At 45.9% G+C, this 16,896-nt stretch overlaps 1 protein-coding gene across 7 annotated transcripts in view; it reads right to left on the reverse strand.

Moving 5' to 3' along the window:
- Positions 1 to 16,896, reverse strand: part of Atxn7l1 (ataxin 7 like 1) — a 297,249-nt gene that overhangs the window by 26,245 nt on the left and 254,108 nt on the right. For all 7 annotated transcript variants that reach the window (XM_045135937.1, XM_045135933.1, XM_045135932.1 and 4 more), the window contains one exon: positions 16,617 to 16,873. In XM_045135937.1, coding sequence (XP_044991872.1) covers positions 16,617 to 16,873 — 257 coding nt within the window. The remainder of the gene's footprint in view (positions 1 to 16,616; positions 16,874 to 16,896) is intronic.

Consider the following 16,896-nt stretch of genomic DNA (forward strand, 5'->3'; position numbering starts at 1 on the left):
AAGTTTAGTTTTTTTTTTTTTTTTTTTTTAAGGAGTTTCTTCTCCTGCCTTCTGCTTAGAGCATGCTGCACGGAGCAGCATGTTGGATTTCTCACTCTTCTTTCTCATTTACACCCTGTAGTATTTGTGGTCTTGAAATATCAGGTCTCAAATAGCTGATTGCAGGCCAGATTCTGAAAACAACTGTTAAGATCGGGTAGAGGACTGCTGTGGAGATGGCTCGGTGGATAAGGCGCTTGCTGGGCAAGTGTAAACACCTGTGTTGGATCCCCAGCACTCACATGAAAAGCCAGATGCGTTGGAGCCTCTCTGTAATCCCAGGGCACCTCTGGTTCGAAGAAAGGCAGACACGGGAGGATTTCCCGGAGGTTCTCGCCAGCTAGCTTGGCGAACACAGCTGCGAATAAAAGAGACCCTGTCTCGGGGCTGGAGAGATGGCTTAGCGGTTAAGGTGCTTGTCTGCAAAGCCGAAGGACCCAGGTTCAACTTCCCAGAACCCACGTAAGCCAAATGCACAAGGGGGCGCATGCATGTGGAGTTCGTTTGTAGTGGCTGGAGGCCCTGGTATGTCTATTCTCTACCTCTTTCTCTTTCTCTCTCAAATAAATAAAAATAAAGAAAATATATTTAAAAAACAAACTAGTGTCTCATGCATGTTAGGTAGGTGCTCTGCAGAATAATCCCACCCCCTTCCTTTTTAATTGTTTTTTTTTTTTAAAGAGCTGGGCATGATGGCATATACCTTCAATCCCAGCCTCTTGCGTTTTTAAAAAATTATTTATTTATTTGAGAGAAAGAAAGAGGCATAGAGAAAGAAAGAGAGGGAGAGAAAGAGAGAGAATGGGCGTGCCAGGGCCTCCAGCCACTGCAAATGAACTCCAGACACATGCGCCCTTTGTGCATCTGGTTTACATGGGTCCTGGGGAATCAAACCAAGGTGTTTTGGCTTTGCAGGCAAATGCCTTTAACATTAAGCCATCTCTCCAGACCCCCTTTTAATTTTTATTTTGAGACAGTCTCCCTAAGTTACTCAGAGTTACTAAGGCCGGTCTTGAACTTTCAATACTACTGCTTCAGTTTCCAGAGACTGGGGTTACAGGCCTGTATCACCAGACCTAACCTGACTACCTTTATTATTATTATTATTATTATTATTATTATTATTACTATTTCTTATTTGAGAGAGCGAGAGGGAAAGAGGGAGAGAGAGAGGGAGAGAATGGGTGCGCCAGGGCCTCCAGCCACTGCAAATGAACTCCAGATGCATGCATCACCTTGTGCATCTGCCTTACGTGGGTCCTTGGGCTTTGCAGGCAAATGTCTTAACTGCTAAGCTATCTCTCCAGCCCTCCTTTTTTTCCCCAAGGGTCTCATTGACCTGAAATTCACTATGTAGTCTCAGGGTGGCCTCGAACTCATGATGATCCTTCTACCTCTGCCTCCCAAGTGCTAGGATTAAAGGCGTGAGCCACCACACCCAGCTGACTACCTTTAAAAACAATTTATTTATTTTTAGTTATTTATTTGAGAGCGACAGACAGAGAGAGAAAGAGGGAGAGGGAGAGGGAGAGAGAGAGAGAGAGAGAGAGAGAGAGAGAGAGAGAGAGAGAGAGAGAAAGGGAGAGAGAGAGGGAGAGAATGGACGTGCCAGGGCCTTTAGCCATTGCAAACGAACTCAAGCTGCATGTGCCACTTTGTGCATCTGGCTTACATGGGTCCTGGGGAATTGAGCATTGAACTAGGGTCCTTAGGATTCACAGACAAGCACTTAACTGCTAAGCCATCTCTCCAACTCTGACTACCTTCTTTTTAAATTGCAAGAATACTTAATATCTTTCTTAGCAAATTTTAAGAATATAACACATTATTAATTATAGTCACCATGTTGTCTGTATATTATCTCCCCAGAACTCTTGATACCTTCCATTGCCTTCTTCAACCCCTAGGCACTAGACCTTTCTAGTCTTCCTCTCTCTCTCACTTCTTTATTTTATTTTTTTTAAATTTCATTTATTTATTTTACAGAGGGAGGGAGGGAGAGAGAGAGAGAAAGAGAGCGAGAGAGAGAGAATGGGTATGGCCTCCAGCCATTGCAAATGAACTCTAGATGCATGCTGTACCTTGTGCATCTGACTTATGTGGATCCTGGGGAATTGAACCTGGGTCCTTTGGCTTTGCAGGCAAGCACCTGAACACTAAGCCATCTCTCTAGCCCCTCTTACTTATTTGAGAGAGAGAGAGAGAGAGAGAGAGAGAGAGAGAGAGAGAGAGAGAAAAGGCATGCCAGAGAATCCAGCCACTGTAATCAAACTCCAGACACATGTGCCACCTTGTGCGCCTGGCTTATGTGGGATTTGAGGCAGGCAGGGTCTCATTCTAGCTCAAACTGATGTGGCGCTCACTCTGTAGCCCAGGTTGGTCTTAAATTTACTGTGATCCTTCTACCTTATTCTCCTGAGTGCTAGGATATAAACATGAGCCATCACATCTGGCTTTCTTTCCTCCTTTCCTTCCTCTCTTCCTCCCTCCCTCCCTCCCTTTTTTTTTTTTTTATGAGAGAGTGAGAAATAGCAAAACAGAGAGAGAATTGGCAAGCCAGGGCCTCTGGCCACTGCAACTGAACTCCAGACATGTGCCATCTACTAGGCATGTGCGACCTTGTGCTTGCATCACCTTGTGCATCTGGCTTATGTGGGATCTGGAGAGCCAAACATGGGTCTTAGGCTTCACAGGCAAGTGCCTTGACCACTGAGCCACCCCTCCAGCCCTCTTCTATTTATTTATATTCTTCTTTGTGAGGGGCAAGGCAGGATTTTGCTATGCAGTCCAGGCTGACTTCAAAGTCACTATATTTCTGATGAAATCACAGCTCTATATCACTATGCCCTGCTTCTACTCCCGGTTTCTATGAGTTTGGATTCTTTTTAGATTCTATATATAAGTGGAGTCATATAGTATTTGCTTTTATTTCAGTTGCCATAATGCTCATTGCTGAAAATGGCTAGATTTCTTTCTTTTTATGGTTGAATAATAGTCTATTGTGCTATATAGATATCACTTTTTTTCCCCCCTTTCTTTTTGGCTTTGAGATAGGGTCTCATGTATTCCAGGCTGGCCAGGAACTTGCTATGTAGATAACGATGACCTTGAACTCTATTGATTCTCTTGTCCCTACCTCCTAAATGCTCAGATTAAAGGCATGAACCACCACGCCTGGCCCCTCTCTTTAGGTTTTCATAACGTAGTCCAGGTTGACTTTGAGTTAGCAATCCTCTTGCCTCAACCTCTCAAGTGCTGGGATTCCTGGTGTGTGTGCATCACTGACCTGGCCTAAGTGTTTATGTTTCTGTCAAGCTACACTACACTGGCCTATCAGCAGGTGCTTAGGTGCTTCCATCCCTTAGTGCAAAAAACATGAGCGCATGAGGCACTTGGAGAAGAGAAATCAAGCACACACTAATCTCCTTTCCCTCCTCACATCCTAACAAAGACAGTGAAGGGATCAAAAAGTATCACAGCCAAAGAACAAAGAGATCAGCAATGCCTGTGGTGATGACCTCCCAACGCCCAGGTAACCCTAAGCTAGTAGCTTTACTTTTCTTTCTTTTCCAGAGCCTTTTAAAAAAGTTTTATTTGTTTATTTGTAAGCAGAGAGAGAAGAAAGAGAAGAGACAGAGAAGGGAGACAGAGAATGGGCACACCAGGGTCTGGAGCCACTGCAAACAAACTCCGGATGCATACGCCCCTTGGGCATCTGGCTAATGTGGGTTATGGGGAATCGAACCTGGGTCCTTTGGCTTTGCAGGCAAATGCCTTAACTGCTAAGCCATCTCTCCAGCCTGAATCACTTTAATCTTGTTTGCTAGTGATTGGTTTAGAAATGGGCATGTGAAATCAAAGAACATTTATTTTTATTATGTTATTACTATATGTATAACATATTTTGGGGCGGGGTGTTTTGGCAAAGATTTTTTTTTCCTTCATATTTTTCACAGTAGCCATGAGCTCTGGCAGAAGAGGTTGCATGTTGGGGGTGAGGGAAGCTGTGTGTGAAGGGGCAGAAAGCATAAAGGAAGGCTATCACTTCAGCTCCACTTTTTAGTTAACCTGAAACTGCTCAAAAATATAAAGAAGCCGGGCATGGGGGTGCACGCCTCTAATCCCAGCACTCGGGAGGCAGAGGTAGGAGGATCACTGTGAGTTTGAGACTACATACTAAATTCTAGGTCAGCCTGGGCTTGAGTGGCACCTATGTTGAAAAACCAAATATAGAATTCCCGGATCCCTAGTCTGGAGGGTGCGTGCACTGAAATCTGTTCTTTTGTTTTTTTTTTCAGAGGGCTGGAGGAAATAAACTACCCCTCACACTTCAGCCAAGCCACAGCTGAACCCACAGAGAAATTGGGGAGATGAGCAAGAGTGCTGCTTCCATGCTGAACCTGATAATCAGCACAGGGTGAAGGAGACAGACCCTGAGGACACTCAACACCTACTAAGCAGAGATCCAGAGGCTTCTAAGAGCTCATTGCTAAAGTAGACTTAAAACTCACCCACCACGGCTCAGAGAATTTTGCAGCCGAGGGGGTGGAAAGATTGTTAGAGACACAGGTTGAGACATCATGCCCAGAGGCACTGCCTCAGCCCCAAAATAACTGACTGCTTGCTGCTCCCACAATGCATAAACCCACAACCGCACAGGGAATACCTGCGACCCCACTGAGAAGGGTCCCCAATGGAATGGGGGCAGGGATGAGGGAAAAGAGGGTACCAACACATGCTATATCCATACGAAATACGTTGTTAATAACAACAATAACAATAATAACCAAAAGAAAAAAAAAAGAAACAAATATAGGGCTGGAGAGATAGTTTAGCAGTTAAGGGGCTTACCTGTGAAGCCTAAGGACCCACGTTCAATTCCTCAGGTCTTATGTAAGCTACCTGTATAAGGTGACGCAGGCATGAGGTCACAAGTGTGCACAAGGTGGCGCATGCATCTGGAGTTTGACTGCAGAGGCTGGAGGCCCTGGTGCGCCAGTTCTCTCTCTCTCACACACACAAAAACAAGTCAAGTGTGTGTGAGCTCTACATAAGGAAAGTAGTCCCAGTTTCCCCTGGACCTTGTATCTGAGTGTGCCTAGAATGGCTGTGGCCATCTTGCTACAGGACTTTGAGGATGAAGGCCACTTTACTTTCTCACTGCTGTGAATAGGTATCTGTTCCCTTGAGGGATGACTCAAGGAAGGGTTTCATCTGGCTTACGGTTTCCATGAGCTACCCCCCATCATGCAGGACGGCAAGGCAGGACAGCTTATCACAGTGCAGTCAGAGGCAGGAGCAGGACGAGAAGCGCGGGGCTGGCTTTAGTTGTCAATGAAAAGTTAAAGAAGGGCTGCAGAGATGGCTTAGCGGTTAAGCGCTTGCCTGTGAAGCCTAAGGACCCCGGTTCAAGGCTCGATTCTCCAGGACCCACGTTAGCCAGATGCATGAGGGGGCGCACGCGTCTCGAGTTTGCTTGCAGTGGCTGGAGGCCCTGGCGCGCCCATTCTCTTCCCCTCTCTCTATCTGCCTCTTTCTCTCTGTTGGTCGCTCTCAAATAAATTTTAAATAAAAGAGCATATGTGAGCCGGGCATGGCGGTGCACGCCTTTAATCCCAGCACTGGGAAGGCAGAAGCAGGAGGATCGCCATACGTTCCAGGCCACCCTGAGACTACATAGTGAATTCCAGGTCAGCCTGGGCTAGAGTGAGACCCTACCTCAAAAAAAAAAAAAAAAAGTTAAAGAAGAGAAAAAAGAAAGCATAGGGGCCTGGCTATAAAGCCTCAAGGCCTATTTGTAGTGACCCAGTTCCACAAACTTCCCTAACAGTGCCCAGGTTGGAAAAAGAAGCCAAGAGCTGCTTCAGCCAGCTCTCAGGGTACCCATGCCCGCCATGCCGCCAGGCAGTGTACCCTCCTGCAGAAAGTGCATGGCCTGTGAGGAGAGTCTTCCAGGTGACCCTCTGGCAGGTGGGGCTGCATGTTGACTTGCAGCTGGGTTGGTTCGAGGTTGCTCAGGGCTTCTGGAACAGCCCCCACATGAGATCGATCAGCCACATGTTAGAGATGCAAACACATAAACAGAATAGACCCGGACCAAGTAAGGGTAATGAGGGAAAAAGAAAAAAAAAAAAAAAAAAAGAAGAAGATAAAGAAAAACCCAAAACCAAAGCCTCATTTTCAAAGTCACAGATGAGTGTTACCAGGTTGGAAGTGAAACTCAGTAGCGCAGTGCTCACTTGGCATGTGTGAGGCCCTGGGTTTGATCCCCAGAAACGCAACAACCGCTCCCCCTCCAAAGAGCCCTCCCCCACATAAAACCCAAGCTAAACAAACAAAAGAGTGATATTAGTTTTGAGAAGTGATAGTGTTTACAATCAGATAAAAAAGAACCAGATAGGGCTGGAGAGATGGCTTAACAGTTAAGGCGCCTGCCTACAAAGCCAAAGGACCTCGGTTTGATTCCCCAGGACCCACATAAGCCAGATGCACAAGGTGGCACATGCATCTGGAGTTCGTTTGCAGTGGCTGGAGGCCCTGGCACACCCATTCTCTCTCTCTCTCTATTTCTCTTACTCTACCTCTTTCCCTCTCTCAAACAAATAAATAAAAATATTTTGTAAAAAAGAACCAGATAGGGTTGGAGAGATGGCACAGCAGTTAAAAGCATTTGCTTGCAGAGCCTGCTGGCCTGGGTTCAATTTCTAAGCCATCCACATAAGCAGAACACAAAAAGTGACAAGCACCTGGCAAGAGGCCCTGGCATACCCATATACATGCACACACACACACACACACACACAGGCAAATAAATTAAAAAGAAAGAAAGGGGGCTGGAGAGATGGCTCAGTGGTTAAGGCACTTACCAGTAAAGCCTAAGGACTTGAGTTTGAGCCCCAATACCCACATAAAGCCAGATGCACAGAGTAGGACATGCATCTGGAGTTTGTTTATGGAGGCTCGAGGCCTGGGTGCACCCGTTGTCTCTCATTCAAATAAATAAACAAAACAAAAACAGATTAAGCTAAAACTCATGAAAATAAAAACAAAAAAATAACCAGATGAGCCGGGCCCAGGGGTGCAGGCCCATGGCTCCCCAGGCAGAAGCTGGAGGCTCGTGAGCTCAGACCCTGCCTGGGCAGCCATCACGACCGTCTTAGAAAAGACAAAACAAGAAGAAACCAACTCTCAAACCCAACCAAACAAGCCGTAAAATACCCCAATGCTAAAAAAAAAAATTAAATATCTATTATTTAATACACATTTTAAAATATTTTTAATTTTTATTTGAGAGAGAGAAAGAGAGAGAGAGGGAGGGAGGGAGAATGGGCACGCTAGGACTTCGGCTGCTGCAAATGAACTCGCATGCGTCACCTTGTGATTCTGGCTTTACGTCGGTTCTAGGGAATGGAACCTGGGTCCTTTGGCTTTGCAGGCAAGCACCTTAACCATTAAGCCTTCTCTCCTGACCTTAATTAACTTTTCATTTTGAGGTAGGGTCTCACTCTAGCTCAGGCTGTCCTAGAATTCACTATGCAGTCTCAGGGTGGCCTCGAACTCTTGAAGATCCTCCTACCTCTGCCTCCCAAGTGCTGGGATTAAGGGCGTGTGCCATCATGCCTGGCTCCTTAATATACATTTTTTAAAAAGCTAAAACAAAATGTGAACTAAGAGAAAATCTTTTAGAAAGTAGAATAGGGAGATTAAAGAAGCAAATAGAAATAACAGAGCCAAGAGAAAGCTCATGGAAAGCTCAGAGCAAAATATCCAACGTCCAGCTGTAGGGAGGCCAGGAAAAAGAAGACAGACAGCAGTGAGGAGCGATGTATCACGGAGAACCGTCCCGAAGTGAATGGGTAGTTCTAGACTGAACGGATCTATTGAATATTTGGCTCAATGGAAAAGACCTACATCAAGAGAGGTCTCTAGGGCTGGAGAGATGGCTTAGCGGTTAAGCGCTTGCCTCTGAAGCCTAAGGACCCCGGTTCGAGGCTCGGTTCCCCAGGTCCCACGTTAGCCAGATGCACAAAGGGGCGCACGCGTCTGGAGTTCGTTTGCAGAGGCTGGAAGCCCTGGCGCGCCCATTCTCTCTCTCTCCCTCTATCTGTCTTTCTCTCTGTGTCTGTTGCTCTCAAATAAATAAATAAAAAAAATTAAAAAAAAAAAAGAGAGGTCTCTATTGCCAGGCACGATGGTACACACCCACAACGTAGAAGCAGGAGGATCCTGAATTTGAGACCAGCCTGGTCTACATAGTGAGACCCTATCTCCAAAAAGTTAAAATCAACAAATAAAAACTTAAAAAAAACCCACCAGAACAAGACAGAGAAGCCTGTGAATTTGTAGAGCCCCGGGCTTCAGAGATCGAGTGGACATGAACAGAGAAATGGGAGTGAGAATGTGATCAGACTTCAGAGCAGAAACTTTCCTTGCTAGAAGTCACAATGGGAAAAAGTTCTGCAGGGAAATGGCTTTCAGTCTATTGTATGCGCACAGAGATCATCAGTGCGGTGTTAAGTCGATAGAAACATGCTTGATCTCCCATGAAGCTCTCCACAGGCAGCTAGCGGTGGGGTCACTCCATTAAAGCAAAGAAGCCGGGCTAGAAGGAGAACATAGTCTGCGCCAGGAAACAGGTGCTCCAGGCGCACAGGCCGAAGAGAGGTTCCTGGCTGTTTTTCCTGTTAATACTCTTTAAATTTGTGAACTGTGAGCCCATATTGCTTTGATAAAAATGGAGCTTAATTAAGGAAAAGAAACACTCAATAGTAAGTCCCACTTGCCAGATTAAAAAAAAAGAGGAGGAGGTGAGCAGAGGGGATTCCTGGGGAGGAGAGCTGAGTACCCAGAAACCTTGTGATTGTGAGCTCTCTGACAGAACAGGCTCTGAAGCAGAGAGACGGGAAGGACGGGGCCTGCACACTGGCACGTGGGGACAGCTCCAGGCACCCCCTTAGCACCGTGTCGCCTCCTGGAGGCGACGTGGTGGTGGACGCTTTCATGGTGTTGGATCCGAGTGCTGAACTCCAAGTGGAACCTGGTGGGAAGAGTTTACTGGAAGCAAAGAGTGACAGGGAGCAGAGCCACTAGTCATTAAGTGTTGACACTCACTCTGTCCCCTCTCCAACTGCCAGGCTGGCTTAAAGACAAACTCTGCCATGATGGCCCCGTGTCCAGTGTCACGCAGGGAACTGAGGGAGAGAGGCGCCTGTCTCTCTGAGCGCTTTGGTGGTGACAGTGGGAAGTACTTGGTTCTGACCAGGCACAGTGCACACATGTTCTCATCTCAGCCACCCCTAGCTCAGGTGAGGGAAAGGCTTATCCACATTGGCAGGTGAGGACACGAGTGGCAAAGCTAGTAACAGGGAGACTTTCGGAGGCCGGGCGTGGTGGCGCACGCCTTTAATCTCAGCACTCGGGAGGCAGAGGTAGGAGGATCGCCGTGGGTTCGAGGCCACCCTGAGACTCCATAGTGAATTCCAGATCAGCCCGGGCTAGAGTGAGACCCTACCTCCAAAAAAAAAAAAAAAAAAAAAGGAATGAGACTTTTGGGCTGGAGAGATGGCTTAGCAGTTAAGGAACTTGCCTGAGAGACCCAGGTTCGATTTCCCAGTACCAATGTAAGCCAGATGCACAAGATGGCTCATGCAGCTGGAGTTATTTGCAGTGGCTGGAGGCCCTGACCCACCCATCCTCTCTCTCTCTACCTGCCTCTTTCTCTCTCATAAATATATATATATTTATTATTATATATATATTATTATATATATATATATATATTTATTATTATTAAAACATATATATATATATGTTTTAAAGAACAAGACTTTCTAGTTCAAGTATGGTGGTTCATGTCTGCAATCCCAACACTGAGGTGGTTGAGGCAGGAAGTTTGCAATTTTGAGGCCAGTGTTGGCTATATGATGAGTTTAAGGCTAGTATGGATTACCAAGAAAGACTCTGGCTCTAACCCTCCTCTGCCCAAAAACAAAGAAAGTAATGAGACTGGGCACCAAGCTGCTTGCCTTGAAAGTCCCCAGACTGAGAAAGTGCAAATGGAAGTCAATGAAAGCAGAAGCAATGTAGCAAGAAACTCTCCCAGGGAATCAAGAACTGGGTTCTCTCTCTCTTTCCCTCTCTCTTTCCGGGTGCATTCCTGCCTTACTGAGGACCCAAAGACTTTCAGCCTCTTTCTAATGAAAGACTCTTGGCAATGCCACATTCATTGGAGTTGGCCATTTTTATAGCTTAGGTTGGATGTGGGAGGGTCTGTAACACAGGGAAATGGGCCCAGGCCTCATCAGCCCTGAGTCCCACAGCCTGTCTTTCCTTCCTTTGTCTCAGGGATTGCTGCCTGGCTAACCTCTCTTCTTTTCCCTCCTTTTTTCCTCCCTCCCTCCCTTCCTTCCTTCTTCTTCTTTTTTTTAAATATTTTAATTATTTCAGAGAGGTAGAGAGATAGAGGGGAGAGAGAGAGAGAGTAGAGGCACCCCAGGGCCTCCAGCCACTGCAAACAATCCAGATGCATGTGCCACCTTGTGCATCTGGCTTCCGCGGGCCCTGGGGAGTTGAACCCGGGTCCTTTGGCTTTGCAGGCAAGCGCCTTTACTGCTAAGCCATCTCTCCAGCCCTCTTTTTCTTTTAATCCTTCCTTCTTTTCCTGTCCAGTTTAAGTCAGACAATAAAGGCTGCAACAGTATTTGAAGTCAGCACTAAGGCCTTCATCCACTCACACTGCTTTCTCTTGGAATACTACCACCGCTTAGAACTGACGGTGAGAGTGCATTTACTCTCGTTTACTCTGATCAGCTCCATCTTCCAGCTGGGCAATGTGAGGCTGGAGAGATTAAGAGCCAAGGCCAAGTTTACCGAGTTAGCATAGTGACAGAGTTCTACTTCAAATACTATTGCAACTTTTATCATCTGACCTAAGCTTTTTAATTTAATTTTAATTTTTTTTTTTTTGAGGTGGGGTCTCCTTCTAGCCCAGACTGACTTGGATTTCACTATGTAGTCTCAGGCTAGGCTTGAACTCACAGCGATTCTCCTACCTCTGCCTCTCCAGGGCTGGGATTAAAGGCATGAGCCACCATGCCTGGCTCATTAAAAAAAAAAAAGTTATATATATATTTTTAGTTTTATTTATTTATTTGTGAGAGGGTGAGAGAAGTACATAGAGAGAGACAGAGAGAGAGAGAGAGAGAGAGAGAGAGAGAGAGAGAGAGAGAGAGGGAGAGAGAAAGCATGCCAGTGCCTCCAGCTATTCCAAATGAACTCCACACACATGCACCATCTTGTACATTTGGCTTACGTGGGACCTGGAGAATTGAACCTGGGTCCCTTGGCTTTGCAGGCAAACGCCTTAACTGCTAAGCTAACTCACCAGTCCTATTTTACTTTTTTTAAAAAAGTATTTATTTATTTATTTATTTGACAGAGAAAAGGGTTGGGGGGAGAGAGAGAGAGAGAGAGAGAGGGAGGGAGGGAGGGAGGGAGGGAGGGAGGGAGGGAGAATGGGTGCACCAGGGCCTCCAGCCACTGCAGATGAACTCCAGACACTTGCGCCCCCTTGTGCATCTGGCTAACGTGGGTCCTGGGGAACTGAACCTGGGTCCTTTGGCTTTGCAGGCAAGTGCCTTAATTGCTAAGCCAACTCTCCAACGGCCACTTTACTTTTTCAGACAAGGTCTCTCACTGTGCTGAGCACAAAGCTCACAGATTGGCCCAGACTAGCTACTCAGCCAGCTCTGGGGACCCTCCCGCCTGCCCCGCAGGGGAATCAGAGGAGCACACCGCAGCACACTTGGTTTTTACGTGGACGCCATGGATCCGAACTCAGGTCCGCATCACTCAGCTCCCTCCTTGTCTTTCCCTTTTGCTAATTATCTATGACCTATGTCACTAAAAAGAATAAATCCATGTTTCTGGATGTTTTATGTGACTTCAGTATGAAATACTGATCATGTTCTTTTAAGCATCTGATTGCATAGGATTCTATCCTAAAATAAGTGCAAAGCCTCCCCCCGACCCAGCTCCATTCACTCACTTTGGAAAATAGTTTAGCCCCATTTTTTTTTTCTTTCAAGGTAGGGTCTCACTGTAGCCCAGGCTGACCTGGAATTCACTATGTAGTCTCAGGGTGGCCTTGAATTCATGGTGATCCTCCTACCTCTGCCAAGTGCTTGGATTTAAGGTGTGTGCCACCATGCTTGGCCCAAGGGTTTTTTTTTTTTTTGTTTGTTTTTTTTTGTGTGTATGTGTGTCTTTATCCTATCTCCCAAAATGAGTCTGTCATTAAGTGTCCCTGCCTCTTTCCGTTCTGAAGACATGCCTTTTACTACTGCACGGATTCCAGTCTTCTCTAAGGGAACATAAACTCCTAGCCTTTCCCTATGGATCCCCGAAGAATTACACTGCAAGAAACGGAACTAAGGGGGGCTTAAGGCACCACCTGTTTTATCTTTTAGCAGTTGTTCCCTCTGTTCTCTGGGAATCCAGGTGCCACTAAAGAGTGAGATGAACTTCCATCAGCCACAAATTGATAGAGAAACGTTTAATGAAACAGAGCTGTCTGAGCCAGGCTCAGGGGTGCACGCCTGTAATCCCAGCACTGTAATCCAGCTGGGGGAGGCAGGAGGACAAGGAATTCAAGGTGACCTTTAATTATGGAGGAAACCAGCTTGGGCTACCTGAGATCCTGTTTCGCCCACCCTGCTAGCCTCCCTAAAAAAAAAAAAAAAAAGAGAGAGAGAGAGAGAGAGAGAGTTATCAAACTGGGTTCACTGGACTCCTTGGGGGAACCTGGCAAGATCCCTCTGAGAGTCTTGTTGACAATGGCTCTGGTTTCTGCGTGGTGCCAGGCTGAAGCCACTTTGCTTTTGTACTGGACACCAGCCAGGGAAGGCTGGAATGACAAACACTCCAGAGCCACAAAATATTTGAACATTGGGCTGGAGAGATGGCTTAACGGTTAAGCGCTTGCCTGTGAAGCCTACTGACCCTGGTTCGAGGCTCGATTCCCTGGGACCCACGTTAGCCAGATGCACAAGGTGGTGCATGCATCTGGAGTTTGTTTGCAGTGGCTGGAGGCCCTGGCATGCCCATTCTCTCTCTCTCTCTCTCTCTCTCTCTCTCTCTCTCTCTCTACCTCTTTCTCTCTCTGTCTGTTTCTCTCAAATAAATAAACAACAGCAACAAAAAAGAATTTGAACATAGCCCTGCCTAGCCTCCCCACAACACTCTTATGCATGATTTTACTTTCCAGTTTTCATCACTCATGGTCAATTGAGGTTGAAAATATTAAGTGAGAAATTACAGAAACAATTGACAAGTCTTTTTGTGTTTGCTTCTTTCTCAAGGTAGGGTCTCACTCTGGCCCGGACTGACCTGGAGTTCACTATACAGTCTCAGGGTGGTCTTAAACTGACGGTGGGCCTCCTACCTCTGCCTTTTAAGTGCTGGGACTAAAGGCGTGTGTCACCACACCCAGCAGCAAGTTTTAAAGTCTGCAGAATTCTGGGTAGTGTGATGGAACCTTGTGTGGTCCTGCTCTGTCCTGCCTAGGATGTGAATACCCACTTTCCAGAACATTCCTGTTCTATATACTACCTTCCTATTAGTCAGCCAGCAGCTGTCTTGGTTATCACGTTAACTGTCATGGCACTGCTGCGTTTATGATCAAGTCTTCCTTATTTTATTTAATCACGGTCCCCAAAGTTCAAGAACAGTGATGTTGGTAACTTCAGTACAATTATTATTATTATTTTTTAAAATATTTTATTTAAAAAATTTATTTATTTATTTGAGAGAGAGAGAGGGAGAGAAAGAGCGAGAGATACAGAAATAGGCAAGGAGAGACAGAAAGATAGAGAGAGACAGCGAGCGAGTGAGCTCGGACCTCTTGCTAACATAAACAAACTTAAAGGTGCATATGCCACTTTGTGCATCTGGCTTTATGTGGGTATTGGGGAATTAAACCTGGGTCATTAGGCTTTGCAAGCAAGTACCTTTAACCACTGGGTCATCTCCCCATTCCTACGAGTATCATTATGGTTGTTCTATTTTATTATTAGTTACTGTGTCTAATTTACAAATTAAATTTTATTATAGGAATATGTGTGTAAATAAAACTTTATTGTAGGATCCATGCACAGAAAAAGCCAGTAAAACAGAGTTTGGTATAATCTGTACTTTCAGGCATCCACTAGGGGTCTTGGGTAACAGAGACTTATAGCTTATGAAATTGATGATCCCACTCCTGAAGCTTGGAACAGAATTGCCTCCTAGCCTCTAAGATAAGGGTAATACCCTTAACTAACACCTAGGACTATAGTGAGAAGTAATATACAATAATCTTGCCAACAAGTATGGCAACACACAATGGCTACAGTGATACAGTGAACCTTGTGGGGGCGGCAGCTCCAGCAGATTGCATGCTCTTGAGCGCCCACGACAGAGGGACCTTGCTATCCCACCCAGTCCAGCCTGCAGCAGGGCCAGATACACAAAGTGGTGCATGTGTTTTGAATTCATTTGCAGCTGCAAAATGCCCTGGCACACATGCAAATAAATAAAAAAAAATTAATTTTTTAAATCTACCTGTTTTTAGGACAATCACCCTTTGAGCTATATTGTATGCATGAAAATCAGATAACAGGGCTGCAGAGATGGCTTAGTGGTTAAGGCATTTGCCTGCAAAGCCAAAGGACCCAGGTTCAGTTCCTCAGGTCCCACGTTAGCCAGATGCACAAGGGGGCGCATGCATCTGGAGTTCATTTGCAGTGGCTGGAAGTCCTGGTGTGTCTATTCTCTCTTTCTCACTCTCTCTCCCTTTCTCTGTCAAATAAACAAATAAATAATAAAGTATATAATGAAATGTTTAAAAAACATCAGATAACACCATTAACTGTACTTCTTATTGAATATTATGGGTACTAGCTTTTTATGCAAGTATGGATATTTGACTCTTATCTCATTTTCTAGATGATGTTATTGAAAAGCCAAGTCCAATTTCTTTCCTCCTTCCTCTGCTGTTGCCTGACCCTTTGCTTCAAAGTAAGTTCTCAAAGAATGTTTTTAATGAATGTAGTTAGTTTCCTGTTCTATGGCTTCACAACTGGTATACTGCTCATCAAAACAAACATGGTAGATCTGAATTGCTTTTTTATTTTTTGGTTTTCTGAGGTAGGGTCTCACTCTAGCCCAAGCTTTAAATTGCTTTTTTAAAAAAAATATGTTTTAGGAGCTGGGCGTGGTGGTGCACACCTTTAATCCCAGCACTTGGGAGGCAGAGGTAGGAGGATCGCCATGAGTTCGAGGCTACCCTGAGGCTACATAGTGAATTCCAGGTCAGCCTGAGCTAGAGTGAGACCCTACCTTGAAAAACGAAATATACACACACACACACACACACACATACATACACACGCACACACACACACACACACATATATGACCTGCCCATTAGGTGGCACAAGTATCTGGAGTTTGATCGCAATAGCTGAGGCCCTGATGTGCCTGTTCTCTCTCTCCCTCTTTATCCCACTCATGCTCACTCTAAAAATATAAATGATATATATTTTATTTTTATTTATTTGAGAGAGAAAGAGGCTGAGAGAGAGAGAAAGTGAGAGAGAGAATGAATGGGTACATTAGGGTCTTTAGCCATTGCAAATGAACTCCAGACACATGTGACACTTTGTGTATCTAGCTTATGTGGGTCCTGGGGAATAGAACCTGAGTACTTTGGCTTTGCAGGCAAGCGCTTTAGCCGCTAAGCCATCTCTCCAGCCCACAAATGGGTTTTAATTCTGTTTCCTGCTCTTCCCTTTCTATTTAGGACAACCAAATTAAACCCCCAACCAGCAGCTTCCTTAGCATTAGGACAAATAGAAGAACAACCTTAACTTGACCAACCTCCCCTTGAGCCAAATCACAGGGGAGCTGTGATAAGTCACAAAAAAATTGGGCCCATGGGCAAGTGTGGTCCAGTTAGCTCCTAAGGCATGTTGCCTACTCCTCCACCCAGGCTTCTCCATCCTGGAATTCAGGAATCTCCAGCTAATATAAAAGCCTAGCTTTGGGACTGGAGAGATAGCTTAGCGGTTAAGGAACTTGCCTGCAAAGCCAAAGGACCTTGGTTCAATTCCCTAGGACCCACGTAAGCCAGATGCACAAGGTGGCACATGCATCTGGAGTTCGATTGGAGTGGCTGGAGTCCCTGGCGTGCCCACTCTCTCTTGTCTCCCTCTTTCTCTCTCTTAAATAAATACAATAAAAATATTTTAAAAAATAAAACAAACCTAGCTTTTCTCTGTAACACACACTGACAAGGGGTGTGCCAGGAAGACTGTTGACGGCAATGGCAGCAGTACGATCTGTTGAACACTGTGTGGCAGGCACTGGCCTCAGTCCCTTTGATGCACAGACTCTCACTCAACTTCATAAACGCCTTAGGAGGTTGTCACTTGTGTGACTTCACTCACATCATACGTCATGATCTGGCTACAATACCACACACCTAGGAAGTGTCAGCCAAGCACTCAGGGCCGGCCTCCATCACCCATGAGGGGACTTACCTCGGAAGCACAGAGTTGGGCGGCCTGGATTTTCCGGGAGATGCGACTTTGGGCTCTGGCCCCTGGCCTGCGCTCGCGGCCGATCCCTGCAGAGAGTCTGGCGCTGGCCCCGGCGCGTTGGGAAGGATTTCCCTGGTGGAAGTCAGGAGATGCTCTTTCGCTTCTTTCTCCCGGGACTTGGCTTTGTGCTCGGCCAGGAGGAGGTCGAACTGCTTTCTCCGGCCCGGGACGGCCCTCCGATGGCTCAGCGAGTGTGTCTACAGAGAAGAGAGGTGAGACG

Source organism: Jaculus jaculus, chromosome 16, assembly GCF_020740685.1.
Source record: "Jaculus jaculus isolate mJacJac1 chromosome 16, mJacJac1.mat.Y.cur, whole genome shotgun sequence".
Taxonomy (NCBI): Eukaryota; Metazoa; Chordata; class Mammalia; order Rodentia; family Dipodidae; genus Jaculus; species Jaculus jaculus.